The following is a 25258-nucleotide window of genomic DNA, read 5'->3' as shown; positions in this document are numbered from 1 at the left end:
GAACGAAAACAGGCGCGAGGGCGAGAGCTTGGGATTTCGCTTTGCGGTTCAAAAATTCTGCTTGTTCCTCACGAGCGCATGAACCCTGAGAGCATAGCGGAAGGACAGCTCTCTCTCAGACGACCTAGAAGGATTTCACGTTAGCGATGCCATTTTGGATCCGCGGCAAGAAAGACAACGATCTCGAACCAAAGTTCGTTCCTCCTCCTCTCCTCCCAACTCTCTCCCTCCCTCCTTCCCTTCTCCTTCCACAGAACACCCACACACACCAGGAACCCCACCCACTCTCCTTTCTCCCTCCACCACCAACGCCACCATCAACCAACGCAGTTCTCGCTCGTTTTTCCTCGCTCCCTCCCCTCCAGCTCCAACCACGGTCCCGCCAGCGACCTCTCGTTCTGATCGTTCAAGATGGGCAACGCACCCTCTAAGAAGATGTCTCGTACGAAATCCAAAGAGCCCAACCCTCTCCACCAGGACGCTCACGAAGGTTCAACCGTAGACGGACCCGTTCAAGCTGGGAGGTTGGCTCTGCCCGAGTTGCAAGCCAGGGAGAGGGAGAAGGGCAAAGGGAGGGAGGCCGCTTCGACTTCAGTCAACGGAGGAGATTCCTCGAATGGAAACGGAGAGCAGAATGGAGTAGCAGTAGCTGCTCCTGGAGAGGCTGTTCCTATGGGAGTGAACGAGGTGAGCTTGGTTTCCCTTCCGTCAGCTGGCTGTTGTGATGGGTCCAGGGAGGGAGGCGAGGGAGGGGAAGAGCATCCGAGGTCGTGGGAGAGCAGATTCGCTTGAGCTTGGAGAGAAGAAGGCTCTGTTATGTCCCTAGAGCGTCCTAGAGAGAATACGCTCGTGCCCTTCTCGACTCGTAGGAGGAGAGAGGAGGAAGGGGAGCGAGAGGTCGTCTCAACGCGGAAGGGTTTCCCATCAACTCTTCTTCGCCTCCTCAGCGCGTCGGTGCTCGAGGTTTGGAGCTTGGTAGGCTGTAGATGGAGCTGCTGGCTTCACTTCGTCGTCTGGAGTACCGACTGGCTGTTCTATGGAGTCGAAGGGAGGGAGAGAGGGGAGAAACGGAAGGGAGGTCGTGCCCCGCGATGACGGGTCCTCCTCCTTCCTCCCTTTGCGATATGCTTCGCTTCTTCGGGGAGACGGAGGGTCTCCTAACACCTCAGTAGGATGCAGACCATCCTCGGAGGGTTCTCTTACTGCCAGCAGAGGGTTGCAGGTTCTTCAGCTGCTTCCAGGCTTGGCGAGGTGCTCGGGAAGATCAGCTTTGGCTCCTCCTCCCTTTCCTCCTTCTCCTTCTCGAGCTCAACATCAGGGCTTCGTTGCTCTGAAGAAGCTCAGACCATCCCCTATACCTACATGTTCATCTCCAGCATCTCTTCACGTCGTCGCACCTCTTATCTGACCTCTGCTGCGTCCTTCTTCACCTCCTTCACCTCGTCCCTCCCTCCCCTGCTCCACGTCCTTTCCCATCCTCAATTCCTCCTCCCTGCCAGATTCCTACAACCCAAACCATCCTCGCAAACCCAACACCCCTCTCCTCCTCCCCATCGCAAGGTCTCACTTCCCTCCTCACAGCTCCTCTCACCACCACCACCACTTCCGGATCCTCAAACAACCCTACCCCTCTCCCTCTCCGAACGCTCGACATCGACTCGATGATCTCTCGACTCCTCGAGGCTGGCTACACCGGAAAGGTCACCAAGACCGTCACGCTTAAGAACGCCGAGATCACAGCCATCTGCCTAGCAGCCAGGGAGGTCTTCCTCAGCCAACCTACCCTCATCGAGCTCAGTCCTCCCGTCAAGATCGTGGGCGACGTGCACGGACAGTACTCGGATCTTATTCGGATGTTCGAGATGTGTGGGTTCCCTCCGAGTGCCAACTTCTTGTTCTTGGGAGACTACGTCGATCGGGGGAAGCAGAGTTTGGAAACCATCTTGCTGGTGAGTCGCGACGTTCGAATCTCTCCTCCCTTCCCTTCCGAAGATGAGCCTCAACTCATCTGTCTTTTTCTTTCTTGCCCCTGCTTTTGTCCCCGTTCAATCCTTAAAGCTCCTCTGCTACAAGATCAAGTACCCGGAGAACTTCTTCCTCCTTCGAGGAAACCACGAGGCTGCCAACGTTACCCGAGTGTACGGATTCTACGACGAATGCAAGCGTCGGTGCAACATCAAGATCTGGAAGGGATTCAGTACGTTCACTCGCTTTTCCAGGCGTTCTCTTGCATCCCTTCTTCGAGCTCTGCGACGTGCTAGTGTTCGAAGAGCTGACCGTCTCCCTTCTTTCCTTCAGTCGACGTCTTCAACACCCTCCCCATCGCCTCGGTCGTCGCCTCGAAGATCTTCTGCGTTCACGGAGGTCTCTCGCCGTCGATGACTTCGATGGACGACATCAGGAAGATCCAGCGACCTACTGACGTGCCGGATTATGGACTTGTGAGCTTCACCCTTCCTCCCTCCCTTGCCTCCTCCCTCGTGCTTGAGCTGATCAAGCCCTCGCTGCTTTCTCTCAACAGCTCAATGATCTTCTCTGGAGTGACCCGTCGGACACAGCGTTGGACTGGGAGGATAACGAACGAGGAGTGTCGTACTGTTTCGGAAAGAGCATCGTTCGTCCCTCCTTCTCCGTTCCGTCACTTCTTTCAACGCGTCGACGACGGAACTGACACAAGCTTTGCTTTGTTTCGATCTTCACAGATCAACCAGTTCCTTGCGAACTACGATATCGATCTCATCTGTCGAGCACACATGGTGGTGGAGGATGGATACGAGTTCTGGAACGAGCGGACGTTGGTGACGGTTTTCTCAGCTCCTGTGAGTTCGAAGACGTTGTCTATTTCTTTCTCACGACGACCTATACTGACGTCGAACTTCTTTCCCGTACTCTAGAACTACTGTGGAGAGTGAGTCGCAGCCCGCCATCTCGTTCGATGTCATTACCTCGATTTGCTGACTCGACGCGTCCTTCCCTCCCTTGCTTCGCTTTCCCTTCGCAGATTCCAAAACTACGCCGCCGTCATGAGCGTAACCGAGGATCTTCTGTGTGCTTTCGAGCTGCTGAAACCTCTTGATGGACCAGCACTGAGGAAGGAGATGACGAAATCGAAGAGAAAGAGGTGAGTTTTCACGAAGCCGCTCTTCGCCTCGACCTTGCTTTCTTCGACGCTGACCTCTCCTCTTTCTTCTCATCCTCTCACCCTCTAGTCTCCAACAACTTAACTCCCCTCCAGCTCAAACCGTCACCCAGACCATCTAGACTCCTTCGTTTCTCGCTTCTTCGGTCGCCTCGGCCACCTTTCGTTCCTCCTCCTCTCTCGTGCTACCCAACCTCGCCTTCCCCAAACCCAGCTCACCCAACGCCAACACCGTTCCTTTGCCTTTCCTCTCATTCCTCTCTCTCCCGTCCACTCTCTCTTCTCGTCTCTCCAAACTTTGTACCACCTCCCGTTTTTTTTGCTTTCTTTCATCTCTTTTCTCGCTCTCTCACTCTCTCCCCAGTCAACCCCCTAGTTCTGACCTTCACACAGTCCTACCTTACCCTAGTTTGTTTCTTCCCTTCCTTTCTCCTTTCTCTGTAACGATCTCTCCTCCTCTTTCTTTCCTTTTTCTTCGCACACGTCCTTCTCGAAAAGCCACTGCTCCTTCCCTTCGCCCCTTCTCCAACCACATTAGCTACTTTCATTCTCGTCTGCTTCGCTTTCGGCTGGACTTTCGTGGGACGACGCGGTTGACGTTGGAGACGGACGCGTCGACGTTCATGCTTTCTGCTTTTGCTTTCTCTTCGCTTCGCTTTTCGGGACTTTCCTTCCCTTTTTTCGATCTTTTTGGGGCTTTCTGTTTCTGATTGAAGATAAAGGCTTGCGTACCTACATGTTTGATGAGCCCTTACGCGAGTGTCGTCACGTTTTTTGATCGGCGAACTGGGAGAGAGAGGAAGGTCTGGGAGTTTGAGCCGCTGTGGGTTGGGTGTGTGCTTCTTCGCTTCGGCTTTTTGAGGCAGATTTTTGGTGTTCCGTTATTCGGCTTGGATGCTCTTTGACCTGGGAGATCTCCACGGGAAAAAAGTGGAGGAATGAGAAGCGGTCCAAAGCAAGCCAGTTGAACGAACGCGTTAACGCGTCCTCGTTCGAATGGTCCGCTGCTCAGCTCGAGAATCCGTGAAAGGAGAGCTGCTGCAGGAGGCTCAGCAACAGACTCTTCCATCTATACTCTCAGCCAACGCCCCAAACCATCTTCCCCGTTCTACTCTCTTTCCTTTCCAATCGAGTTGAACTCACAGCGTCTCGTTTCGTTTCAGTTTCATCGATCCACCCCCCTCCCTCCCAGACCTAGTAAACAACCTCGATCCCCAAACTCCCCGCCGAAGCCACCAAAGCCGAACAAACCCCATACAACGGCTGTCCCAACAAGTTCGTATCCGTACTCTTGATCTTCGCAATCTCGTAAATCGTCTTCAATCCGACTTTCCCCACCGGCTTGAACCCCTTCGTCCCAGCCTCTCCATGCCCCTTCTCGATCCCAGCGGCCTTGAGGAGGAACCAGGTGGAGGTAGGGGACTGGACGTCGAAGGTGAAGGTTTTGTCTGCGGCGATGTTGATGGTGGTTCGAAGGGGGGTTCCGGCGATGAAGTCGTTCGTTCGGGCGTTGAACTCTTTGCAGAAGTCCATGGATTTGACTCCTCGGGCTCCGAGGGCGGGTCCGATGGGTGGGGTGGGGGCAGCTTTGCCAGCGCCGATGATGAGCGCCTGAGGGAGGAGGAAGGAAGGAGGAGGAGGAGGGGGAAGGAGAGAGAGAGAAGGGAGGGAGGAGAAGAGGAAGGTCAGAGTTGAAGACCGAGGACGAAGAAGGTCGTAGAAACGATAGGAGATGAAGAGATGGGTTGGGAAGCACTTACCACTGTCGATGCGACTCCTGCTTTGGACATGGTTGGGAGGTTGGGAGGGGAGGTGGTGAGAGGGAAGGGAAGGGAAGGAGGACGAGGCTGAAAGGAAGGTCAAAAGAACGGTGTTCGGAACGAAGAAAGAAGGGCAGGTCAGCTCAGGTTCTTAAATATACAGGAGCTCGTCTACTGCTAGTGCTCCCGAGAAGGTCTCCTACAGCTTGCGAGCTCGATTGAGGAGGGAAAGGGAGGGTTTCGACGAGTTCGATCTTTCTCGTCGAGCTCACCTTCCTCCTTCCCTTCCCTCCCCCTCCGTCTTCTTCCTGCTCGCTCAACCTGCCCTCCTTCTCGACACATAGCTCCATAATCGATGATAAGAGGACCGAGACTCACTTCTTGAAGGATCAAAAGAAGACGAGAAGGGTCCAAAGGCCAAAGGAGGAACGAAGACGAGCGAGGGAAGGGAAGGGTTGAGGAGCTGAAGGAAGAGAGCGAGGTGAGGAGAAGAGACGAGAAGGTCAGCCCTCGTTTCTACCTCGTCCCTAAAGCAAGAAGTGTCTATGTACACTCACAGGGATAAGCTGCGAGAGGGTCGATCAAGTTGGAGTTGTCGTTGTTAGGGAAGGACCAGAGCGGCTTTGAAAACGGGAGTCGAGAACGGCCGGCGGTCTGAGAAGACTTCGAGCTGTCCTCTCTCTCCTTCCTTCCTTTCCCTTCAACTCTCACCCTCTTTCGAACCAAGTTATGGATAGTGTAACAGATGATTCAAACTTTGGAGCCCTCTGGCAGGCCTTCCTCATGATCGTCAGTATCACTTTCTCTTCGAGCAAAGTTCTCGCCCAGCCCTTTGAACCAGACACGTCTCTCCTCCTTCTCGAGCTGACCCCTTCTTTCTCTCCTCCTACTCCTCCCTCTCTCCAGGTCGTATCCGAAATTGGAGACAAGACCTTCCTCATCGCCGCCATCCTCGCTTCTCGTCAACCTCGTCTGACAGTCTTCGCTGGAGCGTTCGGGAGCTTGATCGTCATGAGCATCCTCAGTGCAGCCATGGGAAGGGTTATCGGTCTCGTACCGAAGCAATGGACCCAGTACGCTGTTAGTACTTTTTCTATCTTGCTTAGGAGAGGTTGAGGGAGGGTTGGGAAGAGGTCTGAAGGGAAGAGAGGCAGGAGGGAGCTCTGGGCGAAACAGATGGGGAGGAAGAAGGAGGTGACCGATTCTGAGCTCGCAGGCTTCGTCGAATAGGAGGGAATGCTTCTCTCGCAGATACTTGAGGGAAAGTTGGGAAGCTGAAGGATTCCTGATGTAGCCTTCAGCGTGGAAAATGCATCTGCGCATCGTTTCACGCTCAAATCATCGCAGCTGTCTCGGAAACGAAGAGCTGACCTCTCTCGCCCTCCTTTCCTATCCCTCTTCTCCTCCCCTCCCTCCCTCCTCCTCAGGCTGCCGTCCTCTTCCTCGTCTTCGGTCTCCGAATGCTCCAAGAAGGTTTCCAACTCTCCAACGACTCGGACAAGATGGCCGAGGAGATCCGGGAAGTCGAAGAAGAACTCGAATCCTCCTCCATCCCTCTCTCCGACCTCGAGGAGGGAAACGCTCCTCGACCTTCCTCCCCCAACCCTTCCTCTGGACGACCCAGGAGCGCCAGCGACGCCAAAGACAACAAGGACACGGGGAGGGCGCTGTCGCTGTCGGAGAAGGGAAAGAACCTGATGGCGATGGTGGCGAGTCCGGTTTTCGCTCAGGCGTTCGTGTTGACGTTCTTGGGAGAGTGGGGGGATCGAAGTCAGATTGCTACGATTGCGCTGGCGGCTGCTCATGTGAGTTTATGTTCTACGCCCTCATTGCTCTCTCACTGTCCTCTGGTCGAACCTCTTCGAGATTGTCATCTCGAAGAGCTTCCCTACGAGCTCTCGCACTCGACGCGTCTCTTTTAAACTGACCACCTCCCCTCTCTCTCTCTCTCTCTTCACCACCCAGAACCTCTACGTCATCGCCTTTGGAACCATCCTCGGACACGGTCTCTGCACCGCTGGAGCCGTCATCGGAGGTCGCTGGCTCTCTACCAAAATCTCCGTGAAATACAGTGCGTCTCTCTCCCTTTCCCTTTCGCTCCTCCGTCCCACTGACCTCACCTTCCTCTCCCGTCTTTCACTTTCGCAGTCACCCTCATCGGAGCTTCCCTCTTCCTCATCTTCGCCGTCCTCTACTTCAGGGAAGGGTGGACGTACATCCCGGAAGCGCCGGTGGACGGCTTGTTCGCGACGCTGCATCGGCGGTGATGGGATGGGCTCGTTCTTCGCTCGCTTACCTTAATTTAACGGGAGGAAGGGAGGGAGTGAGGGGGGAAAGGGAGGGGTCGTTCATCTTACTGTAGTGCTTTTGTTTAGAGCTGTGTGTGTTTCTCGTTTCGTTCTTCGTTTCGTTTTTAGAGTGTTTTGGAATCAACAAAGGTCGGGTTTGGGTTTGGGTTGGAAGGGAGGGAGGGTAGGAGCTATGATCATCTATGCTTATGCTTGTCTCTTACACGAGCTGTCCGAGAGTCGGAGGGGCGAAGAGGAAGAGAGAGAAAGTTTCGACGCGTGTTCCCGAGTTCGATTCAGCTCGACGGTTCTTCGTTGGATTTCTCGTCTGCGTACCTCGCTGGGTTGAGTGTTATTTCAGAGAAGTATCGAGACCAGGTGACGTGTTTTGCGATGGAGAGAACCCCACGGAATGAGGGTAGCAAGTCGACTTCAAGGGCATGAAAAGGAACGAGGAGGAGAGAGAGGTCGACACAACGCTCGAAGGCGAAGCGAAGTCAAGGTAAGCTCGAGGATGCACAAAACGAGATAACTCGATCATGATTCGTCAGAAGCGGGAGGGAGAGAAGCGAGACGGACTACCCAGCTACTATAGCAAAAGAAGACGCGACGACACGCGAAACGGAGCTCTCTCCTCTTCCGAACCCGTCCCCAGCTCCAAATCCTTCCCCACGACCCTTAACTACTAGTCCTCTGGTTCTCCCGTTCTATATCCGCAGTGAGCTCCTTCTGCTCCTTCAGCACAGCCTGATAACAGGGTCCCGTCGATTCGCAAAGGGGAGACGCCACGTCGAGGATGAAGGGCTTGTGAGGCCAGAACATGCTGCGAATGGGGGGCGAAGACGCGAAGCGAAGGACCGTTAGCATGTTTCGACGATCTCCGAGGGAGAGATAGAGTCGAATGATAAAGGAAGAGCGGAGGAGAGAGACTCACGGAGACGAAGCCAACGTCGTCGCCCGCTTCTCGCATCGACACTTCCAGGCCTTGTGAGCCATCAGTTCTCTGCCGTGAGACGAGAGAATCCGAGTGATAAGAGGCATCTGTCCTCCAGCGAGCATACTGGGAGTGAAGGGGTCGAGGAAGTCATGTTGAGATCGGTCTCCGTTGAGGAGAGAGGAGTCTTGAATCTCAGCTCGATCTTTTGGAAGCGAATAGAAGGCAAACACTTTTAGCGGTTGAGCGAACTGGAGTCATAGAGCAGAGAAGAAGAAGATGCCTACATTGAATCCATCCTGGAGGGACGACTGGGTCGTCCGATTGGTCGGGGATGGGAGGAGGACCAGATGGAGTTGAGCTCGAGGAGGAGGAGGAAGAAGGGCGATTCGACGAGGATGCTGCAGGTTGAGGTTTACCGCAGACTTTGGAGTGAGGTTTGGAGTCTGAGCGCTCGCAGGTTCGAGAGCAGTAGCTGGAGAATGTAGAAAAGGAGGAGAGGGAGGAGGGGAGGAACAGATCGAGAGGGAAGGAAGGTGAGCTCGAGTTTTCCTTCCCTTCCGACTCTTCTTCTCGCAGAAGGAACTTGGACTTACCACGTCGTCTTGCACTTCGAGCAGAACCTAGTTCCTGGTTGGGCACATTTGGAACAGCTCATGTGAAGTAGAAGAAAGGAAGGGAGGGAGTGGTGGTTTGAAGGAGCTCGCAACCTCGATTCAACTTTCCAAGTCGAGTTCGTCTCCCTCCTTCCCTTTTTTCTCTCAGCTCGATGTTTTTTCAAGGGAGAACACCAAAGTCGTTTCAAAGGTCATCTACATCAAGGAAAGTGCTTCCGAGAGCAAAAAGAATGAAGCTGCAGGGTGTGCAAGGGGAGCAAACAGAGCAAAGAAAAGTACTAACACGCTGAAGAGAAGAGAAAGAGAGAGAGGAAAGGTCGTGAAAGCAAACGATTCTGTGTATGTATGTTGAGAATGGGGGAAGGGGGTAGATGGAGTGAGGGTGGCATGAGGAGGAAAAGGGCAAAAAAAAACAAAAGGGGGACAAGAGGAGAGAGAGCAAAGCAAAAGCAAAAGCAAAAACAAGAAACCGAGAACGACGCGACTGCTACAACGGAAAAGAAACCTCATCTACTTCACTTCGTCAACTGAGCGATCTCCCCGGTAACCTCAGCCCTAGTAGATCCAGCGAGCTGACCCGATCGAGCCTCTCGTCCAGGTCGCATGGGAGGAACGGTGAGGGTGACTCGAAGTCGTTCCGAAGGAGGGACCGAGAGGGTGAATCTGTCGGCGACGGCAGCTTGAGGCTGACCCATGGGAGCTTTAGGTTTGGGTCCTTGGGAGTTGAGTTGGGTTTGGTTGAGTCGAGCGGAAGGGGAGGGGAGTTTCTCGCCGGCGGTGGTGGTGAGAGGAGGCTCGACTCGATCAGGATCGATGTCCGAGTTGGCGAAATCCGACTTGAAGCTCTCGATCTCGTAACCTCCTTCCAGGATACCGACTCGCATCATGGCGAGGAGGTTGTGAGCAGCGTTGGAGTGGTCGTCTGGAAAAGGGACGAAGAGAGGAGTCAGCGACTGTTTCAACGAGAGGATGGACGCGACCAAACGAGAATCGACTCACAGACACCTCCGAAGAAAGCGGTGGTAGCGTCGGTTCCGATGGCTCGCTTGATGAGGTGGGCACCTCCGGGGTCTGAATGAAGAAGAAGGAGAGGAAGGAAAAAGTCAGGATCGACGGAAGAGAGAGAAAGGCGCGTCGAGCGGGAAAGAAAGTAGACTCACGCTCGTCGGCGAACGAGGAACAGTCGTGGATGAATCCGTGAACAGCCATCAAAGGTCGGTGCTCAGACTCGGCTTGGACTGAGTGGAAGAAAGAAGAGAGAAGAGAGTGAACCGAAAAGGTCAGTTCGAAGTTCGACGACGAAGTTCGACGAAAGAGAGCGGGAACGAAAAGAGACGAGACTCACAATCCTCCCAGCTGACGATGGGAAGGTGGTCGTTCGAAACGGGCCACTTCATCTCCTTGGTAGAATCGACGAGCTGCTTGAGCTTCATGGTGTACTGTCCCTTTGCGATCTCGTTGGCGGGGAAAGCCTTGAGATGAGTGGCCTGTCCAATCCACGACATGGTGACGATGAACCACTGGAAAGAGAGGGAAGAAAATGGAGGAGGCAAGAGTCAGCAAGGCCTTCTTTAAAGTGGGACGACGACATTCGAGTATATGCGTACCTTGGTAGGATCTGGAAAGGAAAGAGAAGGAGGAAAAGTTGAGTCAGCGTCGCGTTCGAGGCAGATCGAGAGAAAGGAAGGGGGGGAAAAGAGACGTACCGTACTGGTACCACTTGATGGCGTTTCGGTAATCCATAGGGAACTGGTGGTGGAAGTTGTGGTATCCCTCTCCGACGGTGCAGAGAGCGGTGATGAAGTGATCCTTGGGGGTGTGCTTGTCGTCGAAGGGAGTCTCTCCAAGCCAGTGGGCGAGCGAGTTGACGCAGAACGTCGACTGTGAAAAGAACGTCGAAAGGAAGAAAAAGGAGGTCGTCAGGATTCGAGTCGGGTTCGTTCGAGGAAGGGGAGGGACGAGGACGAACGTGGTGAACGAAGCACAACCTGGCGGCTCCAGCGAAGAAGAATCCACCAGCCCAGTCTCCCCAACCGAGACCAGCGACGACAGTAGGGAAGATGAATCCCATGGTGATGATGAGGTAGAGGTACCACTGAGGAAAGCAAAAGGAGGTCGAGTAAGCAACAGTTCATTAGAAGACGGACGAAGGAAGAGAAACGAGCGACGAACCTTGTGCTGCCACTTGATGATTGGGTTTCGCGAAAGATCAGAGACGTCGGCAGTTCCGATCTGTCGTCGAGGCTTGAGGAGCATCCACCCAACATGGGAGTACCAGAATCCTGAGGGGGAGGAAGCGGAAAAGGAAGAGAATCAGCTCGTCGTCGGAGGGATGATTTTCTGTGCAGAACGAGAGCGAACTCACCCTTGTGGGCGTTGTAAGGATCGAGCTCGGTATCCGTGTATCGGTGGTGAGCTCGGTGTCCTCGAGACCACCATTTGATCGATCCTTCGACGGCTCCGGCTCCAGCAGCGGCGAGGAAGTACTGAAGGGGAGGGTTGGCGTTGTAGGATCGGTGAGCCCAAAGTCGATGGTAACCTAGAAAAGAAGAGGAAGAAGGGGAGGGAAGGGAGGAGAAAAAAGGTCAGCTCTCGATTCGCGCTCCAGATCGGGGAAGAAAGAAAGGAAGAAGGAGAAAGAAAGCAAGGAAAACGAACCAGCAGTGATTCCGAGACCAGTGATGAAGTAGTAGATCACACTCCAGATGGCAGTCTTGGTTTGGAGAGGAGTGGTGAAGATACCGAAGAGGGCGATGGTGGGAGTGATCGTCAAGACGAGGAACGAAACCCATTGGATGTTCTGCAGCAGAGTCGCCAGAGTGATGGGAGGAAGGATCTTTTGACGAGACAAAGAGCGAGACGAGCAAAATTGTCAGAAGATCCGATAGAGCCGGTTACGAGAGAGCGGAAGATTTAAAGATAAGCGAGCGAATCGTTGGGGAGTCGGGTGGAATCGGTTGATCTCGACGTGTTCGAGGACTCGACGTGCTCGATGTGCTGAAGGGGAGGAAGGGTAGACGAGAAGGTAGACTGACCTTCTGCTTGTCGAGGGTGTCCTGAACGTAGTTGTCGGGGACGTTCGAGTCGATGGGCTGCCTGGGGACCTTGGGAGCCTTCAAGGTGGGCAGGAGCGTCTCTGAAGATGAAGAAAGACGAGGCGGAGAGGGAGGGAGAAGTCAGTATAGGGTTGTTCAAAGGTATAGAGGTTTAGAGAGTGAGGAAGGAGAGGAAAGATCTACGTACCATCGTCATCGAGGTGGGTGGGCTTCGCCTGAGGAGAGAGAGGTGGACTGAGAGGTCCATCCCTGGGAGGAGTGCGATGGCGAGGCTGCTGGTCCATGTCGAGAACGAGAGCGGGGGAGAGAGGGAGAAGGGAGGGGGGGAGGGAGGGAAGGAGGGAAGGGGTAGGAAAGAGAAGAAGGGAGAAGGTCAGGGTTGGAAGGAAGAAAGAGGCGAAGGGAAAGCGAGAGGTTCAAATCGGGAGGTGCCCTCCCCAACGAAACCGTTTCGCGAGCTTTGCCCCTCCTTCCTTTCCCCATCCTTCCTCCATTTCGCCTCGGCGAATTCCAGGCCGACCCTTCAGAAAGTCAGAGAAATCAGTAGAAAGTGCCACGATGGACCGGTCGCAGCTGGTCAGAGCTGATAGCGATTCCAAAGAGAGAGCGACTGCTGAGGCGAGCAAAAGAGCGTTGGGGATGTCCGTCTTCGAACTCCGGCACTGGTGTGAGGTGGAAGGGAGTCGTCTGAGATTCGAGAAGGCTCGTTGAAAGGGTCTTGAAGGAGTTCTAGTAGAGCTCTAGGAGGACGAGCGCGACTGAGAAAGATCCGAAGTGCTCGAGTGAGGAAGCAGGGGCAGGGTGTCGAGGGACGTCGAGGATGGTTGAACGAAACATGGAAGTTCGGACTTGAGCTCCTGCGACGAGAAAATCCTCCTCTGGAGCTCGTTTCAGGGTCAAGAGCTCGTTTAGCGCTTGTAGGAAGATGGTGGTTCAAGGGAAGGCGACCTCTTCTCGTTTTTTTTTCGTTCTTCTCGTCGGCTCTCGGATGGTTTCCAAACCGGGCGAGGCGATCACAGGCCAACAGTTTTCGCAGAGATTTACGTCGGAGGCGTAGAAGAGTGAGATGAGAGGGAAGGGAAGCGTGAGAGACCATGCCTGAGAGATGAGGACGAGATGGGGGCTTCACGAGGGGCGGAAGAAAGACGAAAGAAAGAAGCCTTCGACGCGTCGAGAACGCATCCTCAATCGAGAGGGAGGAAGCAGCTCAGAGGGGATACTGGGCCTCGAAACATACAAATAATCTATTCATGACCCTTTCACGTCACGACGAAGAGGAACGAAGCTTTTCTCTCTACGGGCCTTCTTCTGAGTCCTGAAGAGTCGACGCGTCGTGGGCATACAAGGACGAAACCCATCCCTCCGATCGGCTCTAGGCCTTCACGAGAGGAAACAGCGATGCTCGTTAAGCTCGAGATGAAAAACAACAGACCCGGGAGTGGTGCTTCTTCCCCACTGCTGTCTCTCTCCTTCCCTCGAACCGTGCTTTCAAGAGCAAAAAAGAGAAGCCCCACCCCGGACTCGAACCGAGAATCTCGACCTTAGGAAGGTCACGCCTTAACCATTGGGCCAATGGGGCCTCTGGTTAAGTGGATTGACAGCGAACCGCCCTTTTTGACTAGCACGGGGACTTGGAAAAGCTTCGCCCGCGTCTCTTTCTTCCTTTCCTCCCCTCTCTCTTTCTCGCTCGCCTAGGGCTGGGGTGGCCGTAGATAGCTTCAAGAGGGATGCGAAATAATCGCAGATGAATGCCTTGTCCCGGAGACGGCCTGATTCGAAGAAAGTTCTGCGAAAGATCAACGACGCGTCGCGTTGGCTTTCGTTTAGCTTCAATCGAGTTAATATGTAGCAGGCTCGATGAAGACGTACACAAGGGCCAGAAGATTAGGCGAGCTCCTGCTTCTCGTAGCCACTTGTTGCTGTAGACCAGAAAGCGAGAAACCAGACGAAGGGCTCGGTCGCGTCCCCCTCTCGAACTTGACTTCGCGGTTTCACTCTCCTCCTCTTGTGCTCCGCCAACCCTCACCGTCCACCAACCCCCTTCCGCCTTCTCTTTCTTTCCTCTGACCGATCTGGTTGAGGCCATACTCTTGCACTCATGTGAGTGCTCTCTAGGCGCTCTACGAGAAAGGGAAGGGAAAGCAGATTCCTTCTCAGCTTCGTTCTCGCCACATCTCCTTCTCCTCGCCTCTCCTCCCTCTCCTCTGATCTCTCAACTGACCGCCTTCTTCCTCCCTCGCAGGTCTTCACTCGACAAGCTCGCTATCCGAGGTATCAGAAGTTTCGAGTGAGTCTTTCGATCTTGCCACAGGAACGTGAGGGGGGTGGCCTGAGGAAGGAGAAGGAGGGAAGGGAGGAAGAGCTCGCTCGAGCTGACCCCTTCCCTTCGTTTGGTCCTTCTTGTCTTTCTGCGTCTGCGTTCGTTCAGCAACAACAAATCTTCAGTCGTCGACTTCCAAAGTCCTGTCACCGTCATCGTAGGATCGAACGGAACTGGGAAAACGGTCAGTCGCCCTCCAGACTGGTTGAGTTGAGGTCGAAGAGTAGAAGCTCGACCGACTCCACTCCACCTCTCTTTCCTTTCCCTGACCTACTGCTCTTTCTGGCGTTCTCGCATTCCTCCAGACCGTCATCGAATGTCTCAAGTACTGTACGACGGGAGAACTGCCTCCAAACACCAAAGGAGGAGCTTTCGTTCATGATCCAAAGGTCAGTCTCCCCCTCGAGCTCACAACCTTCCTCCCCTTCCTCCCTTTCGATCGAGCTGACCTTCCTCGCTCCTTCTACCCGATCTATCAGCTCGCTGGAGAGAACGAAGTCAAAGCTCAAGTCAAACTTCGTTTCCAGAACACGAACGGAGAACGAATGGTCGTCACCAGGAATCTACAAGTCACTGCGAAGAAGACCGGTCTGAGCATGAAGACGCTGGAGGGAGTGTTGGCGAAGGACGAGAACGAGGGAGGGAACCACAAGGTGAGTCTTCAGCTGCTCATCTGTGTTCTTTGTAGATCGAGAAAAGAGGCTGACTCTTTCGGGTTTCCTTCGTCCTCACCCAGAGGAACACCATCTCGACGAAATGCAGCGAAATCGACTCGGAGGTTCCTCGGTTGCTCGGAGTCTCGAAGGCTATCCTCGACAACGTCATCTTCTGCCATCAAGAAGAGTCCAACTGGCCTCTCAGCGAGCCTGCTCCCCTCAAGAAGAAGTTCGACGAGATCTTCGAGGCTACGAGGTTCGTTTCTGCTTCTCCTCGTCCTGAGTCGCGTTCGTCGCTGACCTCGTCTGCCTCTCTTCTTCCCAGGTTCACCGACGCTCTCGACTCCATCAAGAAGATTAGGAAGGAGAACATGGCCGAGCTCAAGGTCGAGAAGGAGAAGTTGAACCATCTTAGGTTGGAGAAGGACAGATCCGAGACGGTGAGTCTTCCTTCGGTTGCCGTTGTCTAGAGCTCGAAGACGCTGACCTTCACTTCTTCACCTGGACTTGTTCGTCGTAGATCAAAGTCAAGCTCGCCAAGATCGATACTCAAATCGCCAACCAGCAACAGACGGCAGACGACACCGGAGAGAGAGCGAACGACCTCGCCAGAGTCAACGTCGAGTTCAGGGAGAAGGCCGGAGAGTTCATGGCTATCTTCGACAAGGTCAAGAACCTTGAGCACGAGATCTCCGTCTGGGACGAGCAGATCGTATCGTACGAGGACTCGATGACGCTGCTCAAGGGTTCGTCTCGCTCCTCCCGACGCGTCCCTCCTCTCTTTTGAACGAAGGCTAATTTTCGTCTCCTTTCCTCCTGCCGTTCAACAGAGTCCGAGGAAGAACTCCGTGCCAAGGTTCAGTCGTTCGGTCGAACTCTCGAGGAGAAGAAACGTCGAAGTCAGGAGACTCAGAACAAGAAGAGCGACGAGATGGAAGGACTTCGAGCGTTGGAGAGGGAGCTTTCTGGGTTGGTTCAGTCGAGAGGTCAGGTTTTGGGAGAGAAGAAGGTAAGCATCAGCTCCCAGTAAAGTCTGTTCTCGTCTTCGACTCCCTTTGCTGACCTTGATTCGGTCGACAGATGCACGAGACCGCCATTAAGGAACGAGAGGAGATCGCCAAGGTCCTCTGTGCGTCCTACGAACTCAAGGGATACGACTACTCGCCATTGGAGAAGGTCAAGATCGACGAGATCCTCGACAAGCTCAAGGACGTCAAGAAGAAGAAAGACAACATGATTCGTCAGATGAAGGCGAGTCTTCCGGCGCGTCTCGTTCGAGACGATGCGAAGTCCCCAACTGACTTTTGTTTCGTTTCTTCGTCGTTCAGATCGACTCAAAGTCTGCTGAGGAATCCATCCGAGTCAAGCTCAACGCTTTAACGGCGGCGAAGGCGACGGAGGTCGGAGAACGAACCGGTCTTCAGAAGCAGCTCGTGAGACCCGCTCTTTCTCTCTGCAAGTCTCTCGTCCTCCGACGCTCGAATTCAAATCTGATCCGTTCTTCTTCGCTCAATAGTCCGAACTCGAACGACTCGTACGAAACGACACTCAAGAGAGTCAGGAGCACTCTGTCGGAACCACCGAAGCCGAGATGCAGCTCGCAAAGCAGAAGATGGAGGAAACGAAGAGGACCCTGGTCGACACCGAGACGAAGATCGCCGAGGCCAAGTACGAGGAGACGAAGAGGAGACTCAAGGTCGACATCGGAACGAGAGAGGCCGAGAGGGAAGCTCTGAACGCAGAGTTCGCTACGCTGAACCAGCATTCCGAGACGAGAGCGACGTTGAACGTCAAGAGGGAGGGAGTTAAGGGCAAGGAGGATTTTGTCAAGACTCAGTACGTATTACAACGTCCTCAGTCGACTCTCGAGTGCTACAGTGCGCCCGTTGACGCGTTGAGCTGACCTTCGTCGCCTCTCTTTTGCGCTTGCTTTCTTAGTCTCGAGCAGCAGACGGAAGCTCACAGGAGGCTCGTCGGTATGGATCCTATTCCAGCAACTATGGAACAAACCGTGGGCAGGGCTTTGACGTGAGCCCGACTTGTTTCTTCGATACGAGAGAAGGACATGCTGATTCCTTCCCTCCGTCTTTTTTTTCCTTCGACCCTCTCCAGCGACAAGGAATCCGAGATCGTCGCCGCCGAGAAGAAGAAGTCCGTCGCCGATAGGAAACTCACTTCCGTTGAAGCTCTCGTCACGTCGGACAAGGACAAGATCAAGGAGAAGCAGAACGAGGTCAGGAGTGAGCCGCTTCCTCCCTCTCAAGGCCGACTTCTCTCGCTGATGTTGCTTATCCTTACCCCCTTCTTGCTAGGCATCGAGTCGACGATCAAACGTATCCTTGACGAGCACGACTTCGAGGGATCTCTCGCCGATGCTGTGATCGAATCGAAGGACCAGATCAGGAATGTTACCGAGTGAGCAGCTCGACTTCATTCCCTTCCTTCTCCTCCCCGACTGACTGATCTTTTGGCTTTGCAGTTTGGTAGAAGACGCTGCTGCCGCTCCAAGTCTCTTCAAAACCGTCAAGAAGACTCTCGGAAAGCGACACGTCTGCCTCGGTTGCAACAGGAAGGTCGAGGAGGGAAGAGAGGAAGCGGAGGTCATCCGATATGTATGTTCTCCTTTCTTGCTTCTATCTCCCTTCTCCAGACCGTGACTTACTCTCCTCTTCATGTGTCTCACTTTTAGATCGAGCATCAGCTCAAGGACGCCGAGAGAAAACGTGTCGAATCGAACCTCAAGGACGACCTCGAACGCTGGGAAGACGTTCTCGCTTCCTTGCATCGACTTCAGCCCGAGCAGCAACGAGCCGACACCGTCAAGTCCACTACCATCCCCGACCTCAACGCTACGCTCGCTGCCAGGCAGTCGGATCTCGAACAAGCCAAGACAGAGGCGGAAAGGGTACGTTCTTTTCGATCAAGGAGGGGAAGGAAACCGCGTCGACGCGTCGACTGACCTTCCGTCCCTCCTTCAGGCCGTCGAGAACCTCAACAACCTCAAGTCCGAGCAACGAGACCTCCTCAACCTCAAAGGAGTCGCTGTTACCATCACTCGAGCTCATCGAGAGGCGCAGACTCTCGCTCAAGACGTCGTCTACCTCGAGAACCAGCTCGCCGCCTCCGGCTCGGTGAGAACTGCGAAGGACGTCGAAGTAGAGCTCGTCCAGATTGCTTCCGACATGTGAGTTCATAACTTTTTCATTTCTTCCTCCTCGACCGATCTCTGACTCTCTCTTCTCTCCCTCGAAACAGCAAAACTCTCTCGACCAGTCTCACCAAGACCACCGCCGAGTCCGAACTCCTTCAGAAGCAGCTCCAGCAGCATCGGAACGGAATCCATGCGAAGCAGCTTCAGATCTCTTCCCTCGAGTCTCGTCTTCAACAGTCTCGAGTCATCGAGGAACGTCTCTCCGAGAACCGAAGGACTTTGGACGAACACAGGAAGCAGATCAGGGTTCGTCCTCCCGCCGTCTCTCAACCTCTTCCTTCGCCACCTTCTGATGTTCCGAGCTAACCTCTTCGTTCATCTCTTTCTCCAGGTCCTCGACGCCAACATCGCCTCCGCCGATCTACCTATCCGAGCGGCCTCGGACGAGATCTCAGCTCATCGAGACCGATTCGCGAACGACAAGATGTTGGCCGAGGTTACTCTTCAGTCTCACATCGAGTCCATCCATTCGCTCGAGTCTGCGAACAACGCCGTCGAGAAGTGAGCCTGTCTCCTCGTCTGTATCTCTTCCGTTCCTGTGGTCGACTGACTCTTCCTCCCTCACTCCTCCTTTCTTCCTCTCCAGGTGGATCGAGTCCGAGGGTCCCAAGCGTCTCAAGAAGCTCGACGAGAACGTCACCAAGAAGGAGAACGAGGTCACCGATGCCAAACTTGCCATCCAGGAGCTCGAGGAGGTCATCCGAGGGATCGAAAACGAGATCCACCTCGCCGACAAGAACAGGAAGAACATGGACGACAACATCCGTCACCGTCAGTTCAAGACCAAGGTCGAGGTCGCTCGAGCCGAGATCCAGAGTCTCGACATCGCCAGTGCTAGGATCGCTCGGGACTCCTACGAGAAGAAGTATGCGAAGTCGAAGAAGAACGAGCAGGAGTTGACTCAGCAGGTTCGTTCCTTTGACGCGGTCTCTCGCTCTTCTCCTCGTCCGGCCTAAAGCTGACTCGGCTTTATTTTTCGTTGATTCAGCACGCTACGCTCATGGGAGAGATCTCGTCACTCAAGGTTCAATCTAAGGAGCTCAAGGATACGCTCACGACCGAGTACAAGAACATCAAGACCGACTTCATGAGCAAGCTGATCGAGGTCAAGGTTCGTCGTCTTCCTCCTCCCTCTGTTCTTTCTCTCGAGTGCTAAAGCTTCCTTCCCCTTTTACTTCTAGAGCTCTGATCTCGCCAACGTCGATCTCGAGAAGTACGGGAAAGCTCTCGATAGGTGAGATTCGACGATCGCTTTGTTCGTTCAAAGCTCGAACTGACGACCCTTCCCTCCTTCCCTCCCTTTTCTTCCCTCAAAGTGCGATTATGCAATACCACAGCGTCAAGATGGCTGAGATCAACGACATCCTGAGGCATCTCTGGAACAGGACCTATCAGGGAACCGGTGAGTCCTCTTCTCCTTTCCTCCTGTCGTTCGTCTCCTCGATCTCACTCCTCTCTCCCTCGCCCTTTGCGTTGTGCAGATATCGACTCCATCGTCATCAAGTCCGACTCGGACGAGCCCAAGACTTCGACGTCTACTAGGAGAAACTACAACTACCGAGTTCGTTCCTCTTTCCTTCTCGTTCTTCCGTCGTTTCGACTGCTGATCGAATCCGTTCGAACCTCCAACCCAGGTCGTGATGACGAAGGATCAAGTTGAGATGGACATGCGAGGTCGATGCAGCGCTGGTCAAAAGGTCCTTGCCTCCATCATTATTCGACTCGCTCTCTCGGAGTCCTTCGGCCACAACTGTGGAATCATCGCTCTCGACGAGTGAGTTCACTTCCGATCCTCGACCTCCTCGCTCCGAGACTGACCTTCTTCTTTCTCGTTCCGTCAAGACCTACCACCAACCTCGATCGAGTCCGTCTCGTTTCTTCTCTCTCTCTTCTTCTTCCCTCGTCGATCACTGACTCGGTTTCCACTGCTCTACAGGAGAACATCAAGTCTCTCGCGACGGCGCTCGTAAAGTGAGCCGACGGAACGACGCGTCTAGCTCTCCTTCGATCTGACTGTCTCCTCCTTCTTTGCTTTCTTTCAGCATCATCGACGAGAGGAAGGATAGTGGTCACTTCCAGCTCATCGTCATCACGTAGGTCTCCCTTCCTTCGTTCAAACGCTCATCCTCGAGACTAACGAGCTTTCCTTTCTCAGTCACGACGAAGAGTTCCTCAGAGAGCTCTCAGGGGTCAGTCCGTCTCCTTCTTCTTCCTTCGGCATCCCGAGCTGACTCTTTCTTACTCCGACGCGTCTCTCCAGGCCGAGTGAGTCGGTTCTCTACTTCTTTTCAGCTCTCGACTCGCATTGCTGACCTTCTCCCACCTTCCTCTCCTTCTCAGCGGACTCGATTACTACATGTACGAATGCCTTCTTGCCCTCTATTGACTACTCAGCTGACCCCGCCTTGTTTTTTTCGACCAACAGGAGAATCAGTCGAGATCATCAGCAGAAGGTGAGTCGACCTCGACGCTTGCTCGAGGGAGAGACGATCGACTGACGCTTCCCCACTCTTCTCCGCTTCCCTCTTCGCCTCCGCTATAGTCCGTCATATCAAAGTACCGAATCGGATCGCTCGTCTAATGTTCAAGACGTCAAACACCTCGCTCTTCTCTGCCGTCGACTCCTCGAAACTTCACCCCTCTTTCTTTACGATCCCTCTACGAATTTATGCCCTTTCTTCTTTCAAAAAGCTCCCCAGTCCGGTGAATGGGCACAGCGCTAGATCTCCTTCTTCAAACCTCTATCTAGTAGTCGGGAGAGGCCGAAAGGAAAGTAAGGGACGGCCGCGACGCGTCTTCGTCAAGTTCTTCCTCAGCCTGGAAATGGTGTCAGAAGAGAGGTCAATGCCGACAGATATCTTTTGGCGTGTCCCGATACCTCACGAAGCTACCTACGGCCACCCCATCCCTAGGCGAGCGAGGTAGAGAGGGGGAGGAAAGGAAGAAAGAGAGGGGAGGAAAGGAAGAAAGAGACGCGGGTGAAGCTTTTCCAAGTCCCCGTGCTAGTCAAAAAGGGCGATCCGCTATCAATCCACTTAACCAGAGGCCCCATTGGCCCAATGGTTAAGGCGTGACCTTCCTAAGGTCGAGATTCTCGGTTCGAGTCCGGGGTGGGGCTTCTCTTTTTTGCTCTTGAAAGCACGGTTCGAGGGAAGGAGAGAGACAGCAGTGGGGAAGAAGCACCACTCCCGGGTCTGTTGTTTTTCATCTCGAGCTTAACGAGCATCGCTGTTTCCTCTCGTGAAGGCCTAGAGCCGATCGGAGGGATGGGTTTCGTCCTTGTATGCCCACGACGCGTCGACTCTTCAGGACTCAGAAGAAGGCCCGTAGAGAGAAAAGCTTCGTTCCTCTTCGTCGTGACGTGAAAGGGTCATGAATAGATTATTTGTATGTTTCGAGGCCCAGTATCCCCTCTGAGCTGCTTCCTCCCTCTCGATTGAGGATGCGTTCTCGACGCGTCGAAGGCTTCTTTCTTTCGTCTTTCTTCCGCCCCTCGTGAAGGCCCCATCTCGTCCTCATCTCTCAGGCATGATCTCATGCTTCCCATCCCTCTCATCTCACTCTTTTACGCTTCCGACGTGAATCTCTGCGAAAACTGTTGGCCTGTGATCGCCTCGCCCGGTTTGGAACGCTTCTCTTTTGCCGTTTTGGACTCGAAGTCACCTCCTCTTCCTGCTTCCTGCTGCTCTCTTCTCCCGTTATTACGAGCTCTTTTCGTAAATCCCAACATCCAACTTCGGAAGCGAAGCAAGGAGGAGGCTCCGTTCGAAGGAAGAATCGGATCTTTGCGGTCCGACTTGCGAGAACCAAGCAAGAATCGGTCGAGCGCTTTTCTCCCCTTCAACGACCACTTTCACCAGCTCCTCACTCTCCACTTCTCCTCCCTCCATCTCACAACTTCCACTCTCAGCATGTACGGAATCAAGTCAGTCATCCCTGCGGCCGCAAAACCTATCAACCGAGGCCTCCTCACTGCTTTTGACCGATGGAAAACAGAGGTGAGCTTCGACGGCTTTCACTCTCCTCCTCCTTGATCCAGTGCTGATGATTCGCTCTTCGTCTTGATATAGGGTAAAGGAGTCTACGGAAACTGGATGAGTGAGCTTCCGTCCGCCTCTTCTCTATTGGTTCTGGTGAAGAGGAAGGGAAGGAGGAGGGAGAGGCCTCTCATCTCTCATCTGCGAGCAGAGAAAGACGACCTCGAGCTCACCGTTTTCCTCTCTCTCTTCGCAGTGTTCCCTGGAGCGGGTCTGGCCAGATACATCGCAAGCTTCGGATACGATTGGATCCTTGTCGATTGCGAGCACGGGAACATCTCGTACGTTCTCTCGAGATGGAAGCTCTACAGGCATCTGAAGACGAGAACCAGGGACTGACTGACCTCCCTCTGCTCGTCTGCCTCTTCCTTTCCTTCTTTTTCAGTGACTCGGAGATGCACGCGATGGTTGGAGCGATTGCTGGAACGGGAACTTGCTCCCCCATCGTTCGAATCCCCGCGCCTGAACCATGGATGATCAAGAGGTGAGTCGAGTTGAGCTCGACCCGAGAACAAGAGGAAAGAGAGAGAGAGTGGGAGCTGACCTCCATCCCTTTCCTTCCTCTCTCAGAGCTTTGGATAGCGGAGGTACGTACGATTCTGCTTCTTTACCTTCTGTATATTCGAGCTGACTCAGCTCTCTCCACAGCTCATGGAATCATGGTCCCTAGTGAGCTCTCCCTCTTCTCTTATCCGGGCAGCTCCGAGCGCTCTCCCTCCTCGAGCTCTCCCTTCTTGATTCCGTTACTGACGCCCTGCGTCTGCCCTCTAACTCTATCAGTGATCGACACTGTCGTACGTCTACACAGTAGTCATTCTCACCTTCTCGAATTTGTTCGCTGACTCGGCTCCTCCCTCTTTCGCTTCTTGCTTTCTCTCTCGCAGGAGCAAGCCAAACTCGTCGTCGCTGGAGCCAAATTCCCTACGAACTCAAAGTTCCCCAACAGCTTCAACGGATTCCGAGGAGCTGGATCTCCTATCGCTCCTATGGTGAGTCCTTCCTCTGAGTGGGGTCGAAAAAGAGCGACGACTGATCCGACGCGTCTTCGTTTTCTCACTCCAGATCTACGGACAGAGCTTGCCCGATTACATTGAGACCTCCAACGAGAGGACAGTGATCATGCTTCAGATTGAGACGGTTCTTGGTGTTCAGAACGTCAACGAGATCGCTGCCGTTGAGGGTGTCGGTGAGTCGCTGTTGGGGAATCCAGCCCTCGAGCTCGAACGCGGGTTGATCTGACCCTTCCCTTCCCTCTTCAGACATGCTGTTTATCGGTCCCAACGACCTCTCTCTCGCTCTCGGGTTCCCTCCCTCTATCCCTCATGCCACCAACCCCAAAGTCCAGGAGGTGATCGCTGAGATTCTGGCCGCGACGCTGAAAGCTGGGAAGTTGGTGAGTTCAGCTGCTGCCCCCTCTCCCAAGCTGGATCTGACTGCTTGATTCTTCTCTCGCAGCCCGGAATCTTCTGCACCAACGCCGAGGAGGCCATCATGAGGATCCAGCAGGGATTCGCCTGTGCGAATGTAGGAGCTGGTGAGTTTTTCCTCTCTGGTCCTCGTAGCTTCAGCTTCGGTCACCCGGAACTCGAAGAGGATACTGAAAAGCCTTCCCTTTACTCTTTCCTTCGACAGACTGCATCGGTCTCGCCGTCTGGATGGGAGGAGAGATGTCGAAGTGCGCCGCTGCTCCTCTCAAGCCTCCAACTCCTGCTTTCTACGGGGCTTAAGGAAGGGTAGCGAGGAGATCATCATACTTCAAGGGTTTTTATAGAAGTCGGTTTGGCTGCTGGCGTGTGGAAAATCTGCCTGCTTTGGAAAGCAGCGAAAGAACGATCAAATGCGACGCGTCGCGACCTCTTCTCGACTTCTTTCGCATCGTTTTCTTTCCGTGTGTTCGTGTTGGAACCAGTCTGGCCGAGGATTATAAAACAGCCTCCGGATCTCCCACCCTTGAAAACGCCAACATCTCTCTGAGTGACGCGTTTCGAGAGAGGATCGATTCGATTCGCGTCCCTTCAAGCCCCCGGCTCCCTCTCTCTCTGCTCTTTTCCGGTCCAACGCCCACCCGCCCTCTTTCCACCATCATTCACTCTCTCAAGCTCACTTCTCGCTCCTTTTCCATCATGTCCAAACGCTCAGCAACTCGAAACGGAACCAGCTTCGCTGCAACGACCAAGAAGGCCAAAGTCGTCCTCGAGGGAGGAGGACGAGACGATCCGGTCTTGAGTGTTTCTTCGAAAGATCGACCATCGAAGCCCGAATGGATCAAGGGAGTGACGGATGTTCTGGAGCATAAAGATAACAAGGACTTCATGGACGCGAGTGAGTGAAGAAGGAGGGAGGAAGAGGGGAAGGGAGGGAGCGAGCTCGAGCTGATCGATTTGGTTTGGTTTTCAGAGAACATCGTGCTCGCAACCTCCTCCAACGGGCAGCCTTTCGCTCGATACCACATCCACCGAGGTTTCGTGAAGGACGGAGACGATCAGGAGGTCGGACTCCTCTACACCACGACCGATATGACGATGCCAAAGGTGAGAAACCGAATCTCAAACTGAGTCGACGCGTCGTCGAACCGAACTGATCTCCTTTCCTTTCCTCTCCTTCCTCATCAGATCGACCAAATCCTCTCCTCCTCCCTCCCCAACGGCGGTTCCCCCTGCGAATACGTCTTCTGGACCTCCCCTACAGGGGACATGATCCGCTTCCGCGGTCTCCTCCATCTCCTCTCGCCCAACGGTAGTCACACTCCCAACGACCGACTCTCCCTCCTCCTCCCCGACTTTGACTGGGAAGCCTTCAGAGGGAAGGTCTGGGAGAAAGAAATGTCTGCTCACTTGAGAGCTACGTTCTTGAACCCTGTTCCTGGGAGTGATTGGCCGGAGGGTGGGGAGAAGGAGATGAAGGAGAGTTTGGAGGTGGGCGACGAGGGGGAGGAGGAGGCGAAGAAGAGGTTTGCGGTGTTGGTGCTGGAGCCGGAGGTTGTGGATTGGAGTAGGACGAATGTGAGGTTTGGTTTGGGTTTGGGACGGTTGAAGGGGAAAGGGAAGGGAAGGTTCGAGGAAGGGAGGAGAAAGAGGAGTTGAAAACTGACGCGTCCGGTGGGTTTGGTTTCGTTTCGACAGGAGAAGCCTCCCGTTCGACATGTTTTCGAGAGGGACGACGAAGGGAACTGGGAGAAGAGGAAGGTCGCTCCTTAAGGAGGATCGTTATCGCTTTGTAGATCGATATTTTGCCTTGCGT

General features: G+C 54.1%; 8 protein-coding genes and 2 non-coding genes across 10 annotated transcripts; 6 read left to right on the top strand and 4 right to left on the bottom strand.

Annotated features, from left to right (window-relative positions):
* The first annotated feature begins 212 nt into the window (after window positions 1-212).
* BDY24DRAFT_244951 (Metallo-dependent phosphatase-like protein) lies at window positions 213-3398 on the top strand. The gene is made up of 9 exons (XM_076636744.1): window positions 213-687; window positions 1500-1949; window positions 2059-2197; window positions 2299-2441; window positions 2522-2614; window positions 2703-2819; window positions 2895-2908; window positions 3002-3121; window positions 3210-3398. The coding sequence occupies exons 1-9, from the start codon at window positions 412-414 to the stop codon at window positions 3259-3261; spliced, it is 1404 nt and encodes a 467-aa protein (XP_076492159.1). The 5' UTR covers window positions 213-411; the 3' UTR covers window positions 3262-3398.
* Window positions 3399-4291: 893 nt separating this feature from the next.
* Window positions 4292-5612, bottom strand: MRPL19 (mitochondrial 54S ribosomal protein uL11m MRPL19). Its single transcript, XM_076642547.1, has 3 exons — window positions 5457-5612; window positions 5172-5362; window positions 4292-4986 (listed from the first exon to the last, which is right to left on the bottom strand). The coding sequence occupies exons 2-3, from the start codon at window positions 5239-5241 to the stop codon at window positions 4334-4336; spliced, it is 723 nt and encodes a 240-aa protein (XP_076492158.1). The 5' UTR covers window positions 5242-5362; window positions 5457-5612; the 3' UTR covers window positions 4292-4333.
* Window positions 5531-7586, top strand: GDT1 (putative ribosome biosynthesis protein GDT1). The gene is made up of 5 exons (XM_076642546.1): window positions 5531-5688; window positions 5806-5979; window positions 6327-6704; window positions 6865-6970; window positions 7048-7586. Exons 1-5 carry the CDS (start codon window positions 5629-5631, stop codon window positions 7164-7166), a joined length of 837 nt encoding a protein of 278 aa, XP_076492157.1. The 5' UTR covers window positions 5531-5628; the 3' UTR covers window positions 7167-7586.
* A 380-nt stretch (window positions 7587-7966) lies between these two features.
* Window positions 7967-8842, bottom strand: BDY24DRAFT_244886 (uncharacterized protein). The gene is made up of 3 exons (XM_076636743.1): window positions 8718-8842; window positions 8122-8596; window positions 7967-8010 (listed from the first exon to the last, which is right to left on the bottom strand). Exons 1-2 carry the CDS (start codon window positions 8777-8779, stop codon window positions 8317-8319), a joined length of 342 nt encoding a protein of 113 aa, XP_076492156.1. The 5' UTR covers window positions 8780-8842; the 3' UTR covers window positions 7967-8010; window positions 8122-8316.
* A 74-nt stretch (window positions 8843-8916) lies between these two features.
* On the bottom strand, window positions 8917-12171 carry BDY24DRAFT_356511 (acyl-CoA desaturase). Its single transcript, XM_076637802.1, has 12 exons — window positions 11982-12171; window positions 11774-11874; window positions 11397-11574; window positions 11104-11277; window positions 10911-11020; window positions 10708-10833; window positions 10445-10619; window positions 10346-10356; window positions 10084-10258; window positions 9899-9976; window positions 9738-9809; window positions 8917-9660 (listed from the first exon to the last, which is right to left on the bottom strand). Exons 1-12 carry the CDS (start codon window positions 12076-12078, stop codon window positions 9254-9256), a joined length of 1704 nt encoding a protein of 567 aa, XP_076492155.1. The 5' UTR covers window positions 12079-12171; the 3' UTR covers window positions 8917-9253.
* A 1129-nt stretch (window positions 12172-13300) lies between these two features.
* On the bottom strand, window positions 13301-13373 carry BDY24DRAFT_t109. The gene has a single exon. It is a non-coding gene; the product is annotated as a tRNA-Arg (tRNA).
* Window positions 13374-13720: 347 nt separating this feature from the next.
* Window positions 13721-20671, top strand: RAD50 (MRX complex DNA-binding subunit). Its single transcript, XM_076642545.1, has 34 exons — window positions 13721-13894; window positions 14037-14081; window positions 14223-14298; window positions 14420-14503; window positions 14594-14767; window positions 14851-15026; window positions 15096-15210; window positions 15291-15516; window positions 15601-15779; window positions 15851-16021; window positions 16099-16203; window positions 16287-16606; window positions 16709-16798; window positions 16883-17010; window positions 17083-17185; window positions 17250-17382; window positions 17460-17675; window positions 17749-17954; window positions 18026-18227; window positions 18313-18482; window positions 18568-18889; window positions 18970-19092; window positions 19163-19215; window positions 19298-19383; window positions 19463-19542; window positions 19616-19755; window positions 19824-19845; window positions 19918-19952; window positions 20024-20074; window positions 20137-20171; window positions 20204-20207; window positions 20322-20339; window positions 20407-20434; window positions 20524-20671. Coding segments are annotated over exons 1-34 (3957 nt in total). The 5' UTR covers window positions 13721-13892; the 3' UTR covers window positions 20563-20671.
* Window positions 20672-21026: 355 nt separating this feature from the next.
* BDY24DRAFT_t110 lies at window positions 21027-21099 on the top strand. The gene has a single exon. It is a non-coding gene; the product is annotated as a tRNA-Arg (tRNA).
* A 610-nt stretch (window positions 21100-21709) lies between these two features.
* Window positions 21710-23778, top strand: BDY24DRAFT_404771 (HpcH/HpaI aldolase family protein). The gene is made up of 12 exons (XM_076642544.1): window positions 21710-21979; window positions 22052-22079; window positions 22215-22299; window positions 22404-22502; window positions 22589-22605; window positions 22667-22687; window positions 22799-22812; window positions 22903-23007; window positions 23081-23204; window positions 23278-23411; window positions 23474-23552; window positions 23651-23778. The coding sequence occupies exons 1-12, from the start codon at window positions 21893-21895 to the stop codon at window positions 23743-23745; spliced, it is 888 nt and encodes a 295-aa protein (XP_076492153.1). The 5' UTR covers window positions 21710-21892; the 3' UTR covers window positions 23746-23778.
* A 639-nt stretch (window positions 23779-24417) lies between these two features.
* Window positions 24418-25215, top strand: BDY24DRAFT_345800 (uncharacterized protein; the record flags this gene model as incomplete). The annotated part of the gene is made up of 3 exons (XM_076637612.1): window positions 24418-24549; window positions 24631-25020; window positions 25141-25215. Coding segments are annotated over 3 exons (597 nt in total), but the record flags the coding sequence as incomplete, so codon positions are not given.
* Window positions 25216-25258: the final 43 nt, after the last annotated feature.

This window comes from Mrakia frigida (genome assembly GCF_051309035.1).
Source record: "Mrakia frigida strain ATCC 22029 unplaced genomic scaffold BDY24scaffold_56, whole genome shotgun sequence".
In the NCBI taxonomy this organism is placed as follows: Eukaryota; Fungi; Basidiomycota; class Tremellomycetes; order Cystofilobasidiales; family Mrakiaceae; genus Mrakia; species Mrakia frigida.
Note: the sequence above shows the minus strand (reverse complement) of the source record. Positions and strands in the feature narration are given on the sequence as shown.

Excerpts from the sequence above, each read along its gene's own strand:
- RAD50 (XM_076642545.1), top strand. Across the intron at positions 18,228-18,312 it reads AACACAGGAAGCAGATCAGG|GTCCTCGACGCCAACATCGC; the intron begins GTTCGTCCTCCC and ends CTCTTTCTCCAG. Across the intron at positions 19,216-19,297 it reads TACGGGAAAGCTCTCGATAG|TGCGATTATGCAATACCACA; the intron begins GTGAGATTCGAC and ends CTTCCCTCAAAG.
- BDY24DRAFT_244951 (XM_076636744.1), top strand. The coding sequence starts at position 412 with ATGGGCAACGCACCCTCTAAGAAGATGTCTCGTACGAAATCCAAAGAG. Across the intron at positions 688-1,499 it reads TTCCTATGGGAGTGAACGAG|ATTCCTACAACCCAAACCAT; the intron begins GTGAGCTTGGTT and ends CCTCCCTGCCAG. Across the intron at positions 3,122-3,209 it reads ACGAAATCGAAGAGAAAGAG|TCTCCAACAACTTAACTCCC; the intron begins GTGAGTTTTCAC and ends CTCACCCTCTAG.
- BDY24DRAFT_404771 (XM_076642544.1), top strand. The coding sequence starts at position 21,893 with ATGTACGGAATCAAGTCAGTCATCCCTGCGGCCGCAAAACCTATCAAC. Across the intron at positions 23,008-23,080 it reads GATCTCCTATCGCTCCTATG|ATCTACGGACAGAGCTTGCC; the intron begins GTGAGTCCTTCC and ends TTCTCACTCCAG. Across the intron at positions 23,553-23,650 it reads CTGTGCGAATGTAGGAGCTG|ACTGCATCGGTCTCGCCGTC; the intron begins GTGAGTTTTTCC and ends TTCCTTCGACAG.
- BDY24DRAFT_244886 (XM_076636743.1), bottom strand. The coding sequence starts at position 8,779 with ATGAGCTGTTCCAAATGTGCCCAACCAGGAACTAGGTTCTGCTCGAAG. Across the intron at positions 8,597-8,717 it reads TCGAAGTGCAAGACGACGTG|CTACTGCTCTCGAACCTGCG; the intron begins GTAAGTCCAAGT and ends TACATTCTCCAG.
- BDY24DRAFT_356511 (XM_076637802.1), bottom strand. The coding sequence starts at position 12,078 with ATGGACCAGCAGCCTCGCCATCGCACTCCTCCCAGGGATGGACCTCTC. Across the intron at positions 11,021-11,103 it reads TCCTTACAACGCCCACAAGG|GATTCTGGTACTCCCATGTT; the intron begins GTGAGTTCGCTC and ends CCTCCCCCTCAG. Across the intron at positions 9,661-9,737 it reads CGCTTTCTTCGGAGGTGTCT|ACGACCACTCCAACGCTGCT; the intron begins GTGAGTCGATTC and ends TCCCTTTTCCAG.
- MRPL19 (XM_076642547.1), bottom strand. The coding sequence starts at position 5,241 with ATGTGTCGAGAAGGAGGGCAGGTTGAGCGAGCAGGAAGAAGACGGAGG. Across the intron at positions 4,987-5,171 it reads GAGGGAAGGGAAGGAGGAAG|CCTCGTCCTCCTTCCCTTCC; the intron begins GTGAGCTCGACG and ends CCTTCCTTTCAG.
- GDT1 (XM_076642546.1), top strand. The coding sequence starts at position 5,629 with ATGGATAGTGTAACAGATGATTCAAACTTTGGAGCCCTCTGGCAGGCC. Across the intron at positions 5,689-5,805 it reads GGCAGGCCTTCCTCATGATC|GTCGTATCCGAAATTGGAGA; the intron begins GTCAGTATCACT and ends CCCTCTCTCCAG. Across the intron at positions 6,971-7,047 it reads CAAAATCTCCGTGAAATACA|TCACCCTCATCGGAGCTTCC; the intron begins GTGCGTCTCTCT and ends TCACTTTCGCAG.